The sequence below is a fragment of the Panicum hallii genome, chromosome 5 (assembly GCF_002211085.1).
Source record: "Panicum hallii strain FIL2 chromosome 5, PHallii_v3.1, whole genome shotgun sequence".
NCBI lineage: Eukaryota > Viridiplantae > Streptophyta > Magnoliopsida > Poales > Poaceae > Panicum > Panicum hallii.
In genome coordinates, this window is record NC_038046.1 from 52,845,170 (window position 1) to 52,858,777 (window position 13,608).

A 13,608-nucleotide genomic window follows, 5' to 3' on the forward strand; every position below is an offset into this window, starting at 1 on the left:
TGGATAATAGTATGATAGGAGCCTTACTAGGTCAGTCTAATACATGACTTCGTAATTATCTTCACATACCATAAAATTTGAAAGCATGTATAACACTATTGCTTAAATTTGGGCATGTCACAGGAAGAACAAATAATCTTTGGATGGGAAAATTAATGGCTTTGGATGGGTTTCATCTACTTGCATAAGATGGCTAATCCATGTACCAATATGGGTATGTATATTTACCAGTTCAATGAACTGTTTTTTTTTAGACCCCGTACCGGAACAGAGGAACTCATCCAGTCGTCTTTGGTAAACGTGGTCGGCTGATGGGAGTGGTGGTCGAGTGGAGATGGAAGCCTGCTGATGAAGCAGCAAAAGTTGTAAGAGCCTTTTAGTATAGTTTAGTATAGTTTTTTTTTTAGTATACCTCCGCACCATCGTCATGACCTTTGCATCGCCGGCGTGGTTCAGTTACTCCTTTTTATTCCTTTTTGTAACATTCAAATTTTTAGTACCAACATTTAATTTTATTATGTGCTGCCTGGCTGCCTTAGTCTAGCAAATAGCTTATTGCGCACACGTGCAATTGGAACGGCAAACCCAAATAAGTGAACAGCAGAAATTGTGATTGAGGAATTGCGCAGCAATGCTTACATCCATTATCGCCCCCACCAAAGACATCCTTGCTTGCTCCAATCAGCCCGAATGGTATTAGAGGCATGCTCAGCTGCAAATCTTGACCCCGTTTAACTCACAAAACTCCTCTTCATAAATAACTTTTGTTTCTTGTAAACCAAACCACCTCTCCGTTTTAAAATCTCAGATAGTATGCTGAAAAATCAAAGGACTGAGCTATCCGATATATAGAGCTTCTTGAAATGGCTATCCTTCTGGAACGCACGAGCGTTGGTTCCTCTCTGACCCTTCCATGCTTGCGCTAAGCTACACATTACAAGGTTACAAGGTATTAGTCAATTATGAAAATTCAGCATCTGCAAGGCACTAAACTGGATGAACGATTAAAGAGAGCTTTAAGAAGAAAGAAACTACTAACCTAGTATCGATGAAATAAAACAATAAGAGGATGTATGTATACAACCATGTAGTGTGGGCACCTAAAGAACCGGTGTCCGGCATCACCAAAATGCTAGTAGATTTGAATAGCCGCGTCTTCTCCATGATGGCATTGTGCCCAAAATCCACGGGGAAGGGCATTGTGGTTATCGTAAAATGATCTAGTTGTCACCTCCATCTGAGGGTCCCTGCATCCACGAGACGGTTGTATGGAGTGGTTTTTCTTGCTCCTGGTAAGGATAGGTGCATGATCTGTTTATAGGGTGCATTTGGCGGATCTTCTAGAGCTGATTCTCTGTCGAATCCAGCAGGAGCTCTGCCAAACAGTTTTTTAAAGAGAAATAATTCTGTGCTGATTTTGTGGAGTGATTCTCTGAAATGAATTAAGAGGCTGTGAGTTAGAAAAAAGTAGCTTCTCCTGATTCTGTGAACTTATTCTCCATCCTGATTTTAAGAGTTTACGCTAGAAAATTAAAAAGAATCACTTTCAGCCACACAATCATTTCTATCAGAATCAACTCTCATAGAGAATCAGAATAGTGTACCAATGAGTTTTGGTTCGGAGAGAGGATTAGTGATCCCGCCGTGGAAATATTTTAATTCGCGTGCTCTGAACAAGCTACGATCGACGGTACACAACATTGAAAAAGTCTATAGGACAGGACTGAAAACCCCTAACATCCTATTCTAACTAACATCCTATTTTAATTAATATCTAGCAATGTAACCGTCAAAATGACGAGATAACGAGGGCAATACCTTCGGGGAAGGACGGGGAACCAATCCCTCCACTTTTCCCGCCTATCAGATCCGGACACATGGAACACGTGGTGTACTTTTCCTAGGATAAGAGATGGGACATGGCCCACGCCTTACATCTGTTGTAACTACTCGTAGCCTAATAGAACTACTCCTACAATAGTAAAACTAGTCGGATACAGTAGAGAACTACTAGAAAAGTACTCGGGTAGGACTCTAGGGCATGTATCCGACTAGAACTTCCATGTAAACCTATCCCCCAAACTATATATAAGGGCGAATAGGACCCCCCTCCAGGGGGAATCACCCAGGAGATCACCCGATCACCATCAAAGGGAATATAAACCACACAAGACGTAGGGTATTACGCTCTCGACGATCCGAACCTATCTAAACCTTATGTTCCTTGCACCTTCGAGTTTCTGATCTCGGCGACACCCTACCTACAAACTCACCACCTCAGGGGTATCTCTTGGTGGGCATGGCAGTAAAACACCGACACCGCCCCAACTTACCAGATTTGGGGGGATTTGGAGGGCGGTGGCGGCCGCCGGCGGAGGATTCGGCTGGAAGAGGGAGTGGAAGAGAGAGAGGGAGGGGAAACCTAGGCGGGCCCGTAACATTATGCTTGTCGCGTCGGCCCGCCTGGCGCGACAAGCCTTGACGCGCCGTCCGTGGCGCCGTGACAAGGATGCCACCTCAGCGCGGCCGGCCGGCGTGGCCCCTGTGTCGCGCCACATGCACTGGCGAGACAGAGGCAACCCGTCGGGCCAACCAGCACGGCACGACCAAATGGGCTACGGGGTGAAAATAAAATTACAACCGGATTAAACTTAAAATATTCTTAAAAAGGTTAAATAAAAAATTCTCCGAGGCTGGACGAAACGCGCAGGGGTTGGGGGGGGCACCCGAAGACGACTGGAAAAATAATATCACTCTTATCCTCTTTTAGTAGTAGAGATTACCCTTTCTTTAAAATAAACTTGTTGTAGCCTCTTAAAAAATTTTGTTCAGGAACCTGTGCGCGGCTCCTCTTGGTATCGACAGCGTGCGCGTCGATCCATTCGCTTTCGTGACAACTGACGAGGACGCCGTGTGGGCGTGTGGCGTGGCGTGTTTTTTTCTTTCTTTTTCCTTCCATCCGGGATGAAGCGACGGGGACGCACTGTTGCCTTTGCGCCAGGTTCATCAGTTCATGTTCATTCAGCACGCGCACGCAGGACGCAGCAATGATAAAAAGGAGCTTTGGCTGGCTGCTGGTCATGGAGGCCAAAGAAGGGCCATGGCCCATGGGATGATGGTCGGCAGGCCAAACAAAAGAGCTGACACCGTCCGTCACCTGCTAGTACCTGGTAGAGTAGTGTAGCGGTACCTATAGCAAACCAACACGCGCAAAGGAGAACGGATCACGTGCAGATGTGCTCTCTCCCCGTGATCCGCCTGCCAGAGGAGGTTCTATCTGCAGGTATGAGGATACCAGGACTAACGTTCGCATCGGAGTTGAGATGGCCGAGTTGGTCTAAGGCGCCAGATTAAGGTTCTGGTCCGAAAGGGCGTGGGTTCAAATCCCACTCTCAACATCCGTCTTTTTGCACTTGTTCTAACTGTACTAAAAAATGAAATAAATTGAATATTCTCCCAAATTTTCATAAGCGTGGTCGTGCCGGAGTGGTTATCGGGCATGACTAGAAATCATGTGGGCTTTGCCCGCGCAGGTTCGAATCCTGCCGACCACGTTTTATTTTTTGGCTACCAATTTTTTTCCCGTTGTTCTCTCCTTTTTCTTTTTTTTGTTTCTCCACCCTCCACACTATTTCAACAATGTTTCTTGTACTCTAATACGTGCGGTGCAGCCTGAGATGGATCAACCAAGAGACCGACTGAGCACCCAGCATGCCGTCTCCAACCAAGCCAAAAATCAAGGTCGTCCTTTTTCTGGGTTGTCGATCTCACACCATGAATGGAACGTCACGAATGGCAATATTCATTCCTCCATTGACATAATGGCACTGTCACGGACGACTGCTACACTGAAAACACACTGAAGAAAAATATTTGATGCAGCTTGGCTTGCTCAAGCTGATTTGCTCATTTTCTTGTTAATCCCAAATAGGATGAAGGAAAAAAACAAAAGAAAACATTGGTTGCTTTCCCTCGTTCTCCTCATTTTAGAGCTGATAATGTTTGACCTTTCACTTGAACTAAATACATTTGTAAGCTGTTGGGGATCGCCACCGAAGAGAAGGCCTCACCAAAGGTTACGCCGAAGGTCTTGACTAACCTTCGGATGGTGCAAACGGCATTTCACGGTTCTCTTGATTTGATTTACAGAACTAGTCCTCTCAGTGATGGTCGAAGGATTGCGCTTGGCCGAATGAGCGAAGGTTACACTGTAACCTTCGTGCTAGGATGAACCACTCGCCTAGGCCCGTGATGAGCACGTCAGAGGTTAAGATCGACCTTCGCATGATGGAGGTACCGGTTGTACAATCTTCGGCGACGCCAAGACCCTAGGTGAACGAGCGGAGGTTACCCGGATCCTTCGCCGTCACATTCGCCCTCACATGTGTAACGTGACCATCTTGTAATGAACAATTTGTATACACCAACATCCGAAAATAACCCAGAAATCGGGATATCCAACGGATATGCCGGATAGATTGGGGCATAAACCGAAACTATGTAATGAAAGTAGGGGGTATAAATATCCCCGTCTTTTACTGTAATTAGGATGATTTTTTTAAAATTTTAAAAGTGCATGTAAAGCTATTCCGTTAAATCACAACACCATTTTTATTCTTTTATTTGGAGGATATCCTTCGGACCCAGCATAAGCCTACTAGCCTAGTTTCATCGGAGCTTTCGGTTAAAACTAGAAGAAGGATTTTATTATTTTCTTTGGAAACCAGTTTTTTTTAAAGAAACAAAAGGCCACACCTGTTTGTGCCATAGCGGCCAACAAGGCAACGCCCCGTCGCCCGCGGCCACTGACGTGTGGGCCCTCGCAACGCCGCGCGGGCCCTCCTCGAGTCACCAGAGCGCCAGCACTTGACCTCTTGTGGGTCCGGCTGTTTGTTTAGGACTGCCCGGGCCGGTGCGTAGGGCAACCCCTCCCTGCTCGGATTCGGAGCGGATCGGGTGCCGGTCGGGGGCGTGTGGCTGCGCTGCGTCTGCTATTCTCCCGGCGAGCCCAACGACGCCAGCCACACCCCGAGCGAGCGGGGGAGAGCGGGAGCGCGTGGACGCGGCGCCCGCCTCAGCCTGAGGGATCGAGGGGGGGCCTTCGGTCCCGCGTGGGCGCCGCCTCTCGTTCCGTTTCACAGCCGCGTCCAGGTGAGGAGTTTCGTTTCGTTCCGGCCAGCTCTTGGTCGTTTTGGCAGTTTATCCGGTTCCTTCTTCTTGGGATTTCAGTTTGTCCCCCCACCGTCAGTTAATTTCGGATTCGCTTGCGTTTTTGGTGAGACCTAAACGCCAGGTAATCTGTTCTTGTTTCTTTCCCTGAAGATTTCCTGTCGATTTTGGTTTGATTTGGAGGGCCATCAGGGACCTGCGCTTGCACGGTGGTTTCTTTGATGTTGTTTCTGGAGAGATCCCGCGACGGATTTTTCAGAGGAACACTTTCTTAGATGTTCATACTATTTGTGAACTCGTGCTAATTTCGTACGGTTTCCCCTAAAAATCCATTCTTTCTCCTAGCACAAGCATTCGCCCACAAACAATTTCATCGCCTCTCGCACTGCTGTGTCAAGATCTGTTCGAATTAGGTTATCTGGTGTACAGCTTTAAAACTAATCCTTCACGAAATGGGGGGAAATATAGTAAGAAACACGAGAATGCATTTCGTTTTCGTGTAAAAAAAGCCACACCTTTTAATGCCGAACATACCTTCTTTTCCAATTGGAATACAATGCCGTACAAGAAAGAAAGAAACCGTCCTTTTTCCATCCATTTTTGGTGCAATTGCGGCGTTGATAAGAAAAGCAAAGCCTCCCCCTACCAGTTCTGCTTGGTTTTTCTCGCCGTTTTGATTTTGTACACGCATTGGTTTTCGCCTACTTTCTCCATCCCGTCACTTCCTTCCAATTTAGTGAACTAAATCCTCGTGACCTGCTTTTCAGGGGCCCGTGAGCGTGAGGGATGGAGCACTGCTATTTGAGGCAGCCGCTCTCGAGGGCTGAAGCCATGCCCGAGAGGAGGTCCAGGTTCTGGCCGATGGATGTGCCGCCGACGCCTCGTGCCGAGGTCATCTGCCCTCAGCCTCGCCGCGCCACCCGGCTTCCATTTGCTGTGGAAACCGTGAACAAAACCAGCCCCAGGACGAACAGGTTAGTTCTTTGATTATCTTCTGTCTTCCATTGTTTACTGTATAAGAGGTCCAGCTGTCCAGTCATCCGGTCGCATGTCTGATGGCGGCAAAGATGCAAATACTTGCTGTGAATGTCCTGGTGTGTGTGTGGATCCAATTAGTTTTCATCGGGCCTTCATCCATGCACTTGATTATAGCAGCGGTATGGGTGTCACCATGACAGAAGTATATGAATTTGAATGTTGTATGGGTTTGCTGTGCAATTCGAGACATATATGGTACAGAAGTACATTGCGCAGTGTTAATAGTATTGTAGAATTGACATACAGATGCAGGCCTTTTCTTATTCTAGGCAGTATAGAGCTCAATTTGGTAAAATATAATAGAAAATGATTCACTACACCGCACGTGCTTGTCGTACAAATAAAGGGTACTTGTAGGAATACGACATTATTTCTGGTTTGCTTTGGCTGAATTACAAAAGAAATCCGTTACAAGGGTAACTGCCTGCCTAACTGTTGTAATTTATTCTGTTGGATGTATTCGATGATAAATTGATGACGAATAGTCTGGTACCGATCATGACGTTCCTTGCTTAACCTTTACTCCATGACTGCAGTGCACTCCCATTGTACAGATCAGACTCCACTTCTGATATACTTGATCTTATCCTCAGTAAGGTAATTATGTAAAAGTCCATTTGTTGATTGAATGAAAATAACATAACTCCCATGCATGATTAAATTGATATCCAACTTTCTGTTTTTCAGAATGACCCAGATGGAGACTCGAGCAGCCAGGTGGGCTTTTTATGTGGCTCGCCTCCAGTACGCACTAACAACCCTGTCATTCATGATCCACAGTTTGGTAAAAGAGTACCATCCTTTTCTCCTTTAGTGAGCCCCTACGGCAAAATGCCAGCAGGAAGAGTTGATGTAGGTTCTCCATCTTGCGGGGCTAGCAGCAGCCCAAAAGTAAGAATCGAAGGTTTCGCTTGTGGGAACTCAGAGACCCACTATGCAGTTACCTTTGTTTGAGCATTTAGTTGTTCTGTTCCTGATTTTGCTTTCAAGACTGCCCTTCGCTCCTTGTGAATCACAATGGCAGTGCAGGATATAAGTAGTACCTTTAAGCTAGCCTGATTAGAGTTGCCTTTGCCCTTCTGATTGTGGCATTTGAAGCTGCAATGTCGCAGTGAGATGTAAGATGTATATAAACGAGTTCCCCGCATATGTAACCATATGATGTATGTGTCTAGTAAGCATAGCTGGAGTTCTGGTGTTTGGTGGTGATGAGCATGTGAATAGAGCGGTTTTTGCATTTGAAAGCAAGATCCAACATGAAGGTTATGAATTTATCTTGTTTTGTGTCACATATTCACATAAGAGAAGCTTCTGCTAACTCTCCCGACAAATTTTATTTTGATGTTTTTTATAACATATTTTGATGTTTGATACGCTTATTTGTTACCATAGCATTTGCCCACTGCCACTGGATATAGAGCCTGAATCACAGTACATTTGGTTGTTCTTTCCATTCTCTGTCAGTTCAGAGACTGCCTGTCGACGTCCTGCTACTTGAATGGGGCTAAAATCATAGTATGCAGTATGGAAAATCAATTGTTGTGACAAATGCTTGCTTTACAGTCATATATGCAGAACCATCTGTGCATAAAGTCTGTTTTCTGAAAGAGATATATAGGTTGTTAAATGGAGAAAAAAGACCACACTGTTTATTAAATTGTATGAGTGGATGAAGTGGTTGCCAAGACAACGAGGTTTACAAGGCTACTTTAAACAAGAACACAATAGTCCTGCTACCAGCAACAAATTATTTGGCCACATTACAGTTCGTCTTAGTTCCTGCCAAACCGTGGCTAATGCAGCCTTACTTAGTCTTCACCTTTTCTGCTCGAATTGCTGCACAAATCTTCTTCCAACTCCTCATGGCGATGAGCGTTGGTATCCAAATCCAGAAACTGTTTGCGCCAATGAAATATGCCCAGAAGTAGAATGGACTGACCCAGAAGTTGAAGCCATCCAAGTATGCAGTGATGAAGTAAACCAGGCACCCGTAGAGCTGGCCCAAGCAGACGGTGAACTGGAGAATATGGCTGTAGGACTTGCGGGATGCAATGGCATAACTGCAAGCAGCAAACTTGTGGTCAGATAGAACAAAAACAACATTATGATTCTAAAGTACATGATAAGCATCTACAAGAATCATTAGTGCAACTCTGACATATCAAATTTATATGGCATTACATAGATCATTGCCATATGTACAACTACGAAGACTGAGATATATCTACAAAACACAGAGACAAGAAGAACTTCACCAAACACTTCATCTTTGGAACAAAGTCACTAGAATTTATCACGACAGTATGCAACATAACAATGCCAGTGTCCAGGTTGCTGTGCATTTGGGTTCGGTCAATTTAATTTGTGCAAAAAAAAATGAAAGTGGAAAAAGAAACTTTGTGGATACATTTAACTACCAAACACAAAGGCCTTGTCAAATTATTTCATCTGATAATAACCCTCAAGAAATCAATCTGTTAAACCAATCAATGATTATGTTTTGCAAAAATTAATAACAATGCCTATTAAGTTGAGGGAGCCAGAAGTTCACATATGTACTTTTTGCAAGCACATTAAGCAGTTGGCGCTTGGAGACCAAAGATCCTGTTAAAATTTGTATTGGATACTGAATTTAATCGAATGACAATCACAAATATGAAATATTTAGTCAAACTATTAAGAACTACAATGGAGCCCAAGGATGCACACCCCATTCTTTCACTATTTCTCTGATTTTTGTGCCTTGCATTTTTTTCTCTTAAATACTTATGCAGCTTAAATGTTATCTTGGTGCATCTGAGACTAGCACACCAAAGCAAATATGAACTAGATGCATGCTAATTCAGAGGATGATGCTCTGACGTATAGATCAATCCCCGACGCACTAGCATCAGGCTCCCTTTTCCCTTTTGCCTTTTTTTGTAGCATGGTATGGTATGGTAACAACAAAGAGCCAATTCTCATGGTACTATATGATCTGAATGTGGCGCAAAACCGTCACAGCACCATGTTTTCACTACAGCTTGGCTAACAAAAAGGACAATCAGAGAAGCAATGGCAATTGAGAAGGGTAGAATACACATCTGGAAAATGCATTTTCTCTTATATGGTAAAAGATGAGAAGCAAGCCATACACTGCAAGCAGTGATGCAGGGCCTTCCAACACAGCTGTTATCCCTTCAACCGTGACGGTTGCGGTATCCCTGGCGACATATCTGGAATCGCCTTTGCTGTACTCTTTCCCTGGACAGGGCACCACAAGCATTTGCTCCGTCAGTCACAGTTTTGCTTCGGAATGATGCTCGAGCAACACGCAGGAGTCCCGGAGAACTTACAAAGTTCATCGAAGTAGTTGGGTTTCTCCTTCCTGAAGAACCCGGGGGTGAAGACGAAGGTCCCCTCGATGACGATGTGGGTGAGGCCGGTGAACGCCCACCAGCACATGAGCAGACGGTCGGTCTTGGATAGTCCGCGGCATCTTCCTGCAAGGGAGATGTCCCGTGACATGAGCTGAGAATTGCAGGCACAGAAAAAACAAAAGAAGTGGAGAAGGATGGGATTTTGAAAACTGAATTCGAAAAACTCCTGACTTCAGTACAGCGACTGAACCGAACAGATTTAAATCGAGGCAGCTACGGCAATTATACGCGGAGAAATTGCTGGGAGAAGGGTCCAAGAGTTACCGCACCGGAGATGAGCCAGATGGCGAGGACGACGAAGAGTGAGGTGCCCAGGTAGGCCGCGAGGATCTGGCCCTGCGACAGCTGCAGCGGCACGAAGCCCGGCAGCTGCAGCCCCGCCGGCGCGTAGGGGTGCCCCATTGCCCACCGCCTCCTGGTCCGCGAGGCGACGAGTGCTGGGACGGCAAGAGGGAGGGAGAGGTCGCCTGGCTGTGGCTGCTTCACCGGCGGCGCACGCGGCGGCGTCTTGCTTATAATAAAAAAAAAACACGCCGCCGGCGAATCAGATCGAGATCAGAGTCGGATGGGTGATGGGTCGCAATGCCGTGCGGTAGACCGTTGGAGTTTTTTAATGAGGAGCGCCGTGCACGAGGCAAGTTGCCAATGATGAAGAGCGCTGGAGTCAATGACACGTGGGCCCGAGGTCGGGGTAGCTGCGAAGCAGAGACACTGAGCTGGAAAATTGAAAGTAGCCGCCGGGCACGCGTCCGCCGGATATAAGAACGGTTCTCACGTTTGCCGCATGCGGGGTGGTGTCCTCGAGATTCGGGAACCGCCTTCCAGTCATTTTCGATACGTTAAAAGGTAAAAATACGCTTGGCGTACGGGGACATTAAAAGGTAAAAATACGCTTGGCGTACGGGCCCACGGGAAGCACAGCTGCACGCATTTCGAGGCCACTGTAGGACGCAAAAGTTGCACTGCACGTGCCGCAGCACGCAGACCCGATACTCTAGTGGAGTATTTATAAATGGAAAATTAAAATATTATTTCAGGTTGAGGAACGAGGGCACAAGACAATGGACAGGTGTGTGGTCCTGGTTGCAAGTGCTAATAGCACTGTCATCAACTGTTGCACACGGTGTCCTCAAGTTATCACTCCATCATTACTCTCGTCGTAAAAAAATGTTTCGAGCTCCTGTCATCCTGTGTGCAAGAAAATGTGCATCCAAATTTATTGTACGTTGACTAATTAGTCTAACATAAAAAATTATTTGGCATGTAAAAAAATTTATGCATCATGACAGAGATTTGCAAATATTTGATGTATACAAATATTTGTTCATCTTTAATTATCTAACAATCCAGGCTTCCCATTATGCCCAAAAACATGTGCATCTTGTTTTTTGGAATTTCTTAACCATAAACTTGTGCACCCTTATTTATTGAATAATTCACATAGTTTCTATATATAGAAAATTATTCGCATCTTGGTTTCATAGAATGTTTAAACAAAATATCATTGCATCCTTTTTGTTTGAAATAAATTGTAATGCAGTTAATTGATTAGTGCAGCAAAAACATAGGTGCATTGGTCAAGTCCTTGTATTTTTCAATGAGTCAATCTTCTCCAAACATATCAATCTGATTTTTGTGTGCATCATTTATTTTTTTTGTCACGCACACATATATGTGCTTTTTTAGTTACACATAAATAGAGAATCTACGGAGTAACTATTTTAGAGGGAAAATGCATGTTCAAGATGCACATATATTGCTTGAGTTATTTCATGGTTTATAAAAAAAATATGCTACTTTAGTGTGCAAACAAATTTATGTATCTCACATGTTCAAGAATTTTGATATTTTCTATAAAATATATGCATATTATCTATCGAGATAATTAAACTTTTTTAGCATCCTAAAATATCTGTGCATCTTGAACATGCTGTGGTAATTAAATTAATTCATTATTAGTTATAAAAAAATATGCAAATACTTTTTCCACATATATATTCGTGTCTATATTTATGCAACATTTCTTATTTTATTTGTCTTGCACAAAAGTCTATGCATCATCACACAATTTTATAACTATTTTACATAGTACATAAATTTCTGTAGGTATTTGTTAAACAATTTAGAGAGCGCCCTCTATGCAGAAAAAAAAAGTGCGTGTAGATTAATAAAATATAAAATGAATATGTGAAGCAACCACGATCATGTGCATCATAATTCTTAATCAAGCATTGTGTGTGCGTACACCATGCGTCCTACTCATATTTTTTGCACAGTGAGGAATATTTCAACCTAATGCACGCCCAGTGCATCCGCGCTTAGTTTAATCTTGTTTGTGCTGTGCACAACTGTTGGACCGCCGGCACAGCTGCAATCTCTCGTTTGCTTCTCCTTGCCATGCCCTCTCGTTTTCTCCGCTCTCCTGCTGTCCTCATCTTCCTCCCTCCACAGCAAGTCGAGCAGCTGGATCCACGAAGGAGCCGGTGAGATCCAGAGTCTCCCCTAGTGAAGAACGCCAGATGTGACGGGATCCATGCACGGAGCAGTTCACGGACAAAACCTTGCCGGAATGTCATGGGTACGCACTTGGAAGAACATGCGCTGCCGGAATAGTTCAAGCTCTGTTGGCTCAGAGGTTGTAGGTTAGAATCCTCTCCGTTGATGTGTGGTGATTGGATAGAGGAAGGTGGTCGTTTGCACCCACCGTGGGCCGGTGCCAAGGATCATGGACTCATTTGGATAGATGCAGCTACGCTTGTGAATTGTGATTTGTACAGAAACATGCATACAATTTATGCGTGCATCAGCCATTCAGCCATGCTTCTAGGCAATTTTAACTGTTCATTCATGCAAAACAATGTGTATTACTTTAATAATTTATTTGTTCAATGAAAAATATGCAAATGTTCTGCCAATATTTTGATTTGTTTGTGCAAAACAAATATGTGCATCTATCATACAAATATTTTCGAGATTCTTTTTGCATAAAAAATGCACATCGATGTAATGCTTGAGGCGTGCAAAAAAAGTGTGTGCATTTGTCATGGTAATTTTTATGATTTTTGTGAAAAAGTGTGTGCATTTATCGTGGTAATTGATCTGTCATGCCCATATGCTTTACATTTTTTATGTGCTTGTAAAAATGCACATCAGGAAGCAATGAGGTTACCTTTTTTGTACACAAAAACTATGCATCAGTATTCATTTGCTATTTGCATGAAAATAGGTGTATCAATGTATCATCATGGAGTGCAGAACATTCTCACATTCTTTTGATCATACCCAAAATCAATGCATCTGACATGCATCGATTCGCAATGCACACAAGAATATGCACATGTATTTCTTCAGTGTTTTGAGAATCAACTTTGTTGTTTTGAAACTAATGTGTGTTGATCTACATATTTTAAATAAATATTCAGTTGCTCACATATGCTTTCCGGCGTGGATGCTTTTGATCATCCTGAAAATCAGTGCATCTGACGTACATTGATGCATTTTTTTTCAAAAGATCACGCACATTGATTCGTAATGTACACAAAAATATGCACTTGTATTTATTCAACATTTTTGAAATCGATTTTGCTGTTTAGAAATAATGCGTGTTAAGTAAATATTTAGTTGCAACCGAGGAAGAAGAAACCCGCCCGAATAGCTAACTAAAGTTGAAGGGCGTGTTCGTTTTCTAGGATCTAAAGTTTAGAGGTGTCACATCAAAGAGAATCTTATCATTTAGAAGTATTAAATAAAGTCTAATTACAAAACTAATTGCAGAATCTCAGGGCTAATTCGCGAGACGAATCTAATGAGATATATTAGTCCATGATTAGCGGATGATTACTGTAGCATCACTGTGGCAAATTATGGATTAATTAGGCTCATTAAATTTGTCTCGCGAATTAGCACCCATCTGTGAAAAAGTTTTATAAACAGATTTATTTAATACTTCTAAATAGCAAGATTTTTTTTATATGACGGATCT

The 13,608-nt window shown here is 43.6% G+C and overlaps 2 protein-coding genes and 2 non-coding genes across 5 annotated transcripts; 3 read left to right on the top strand and 1 right to left on the bottom strand.

Annotated features, from left to right (window-relative positions):
* The first annotated feature begins 3,317 nt into the window (after nt 1-3,317).
* TRNAL-AAG lies at nt 3,318-3,398 on the top strand. Its single transcript has one exon. It is a non-coding gene; the product is annotated as a tRNA-Leu (tRNA).
* A 74-nt stretch (nt 3,399-3,472) lies between these two features.
* TRNAS-AGA lies at nt 3,473-3,554 on the top strand. Its single transcript has one exon. It is a non-coding gene; the product is annotated as a tRNA-Ser (tRNA).
* Nucleotides 3,555-4,935: 1,381 nt separating this feature from the next.
* On the top strand, nt 4,936-7,484 carry LOC112894637. 2 transcript variants are annotated; one of them, XM_025962404.1, is made up of 4 exons: nt 4,936-5,293; nt 5,937-6,143; nt 6,744-6,804; nt 6,895-7,484. In XM_025962404.1, the coding sequence occupies exons 2-4, from the start codon at nt 5,956-5,958 to the stop codon at nt 7,159-7,161; spliced, it is 516 nt and encodes a 171-aa protein (XP_025818189.1). In that variant the 5' UTR covers nt 4,936-5,293; nt 5,937-5,955; the 3' UTR covers nt 7,162-7,484. The 2 variants fall into 2 exon arrangements, with proteins under 2 accessions (XP_025818189.1, XP_025818190.1); XM_025962405.1 differs by having other exon boundaries at nt 4,936-5,151.
* Nucleotides 7,485-7,804: 320 nt separating this feature from the next.
* Nucleotides 7,805-10,121, bottom strand: LOC112894636 (probable 3-beta-hydroxysteroid-Delta(8),Delta(7)-isomerase). The gene is made up of 4 exons (XM_025962403.1): nt 9,896-10,121; nt 9,543-9,689; nt 9,342-9,450; nt 7,805-8,267 (listed from the first exon to the last, which is right to left on the bottom strand). Exons 1-4 carry the CDS (start codon nt 10,026-10,028, stop codon nt 8,012-8,014), a joined length of 645 nt encoding a protein of 214 aa, XP_025818188.1. The 5' UTR covers nt 10,029-10,121; the 3' UTR covers nt 7,805-8,011.
* Nucleotides 10,122-13,608: the final 3,487 nt, after the last annotated feature.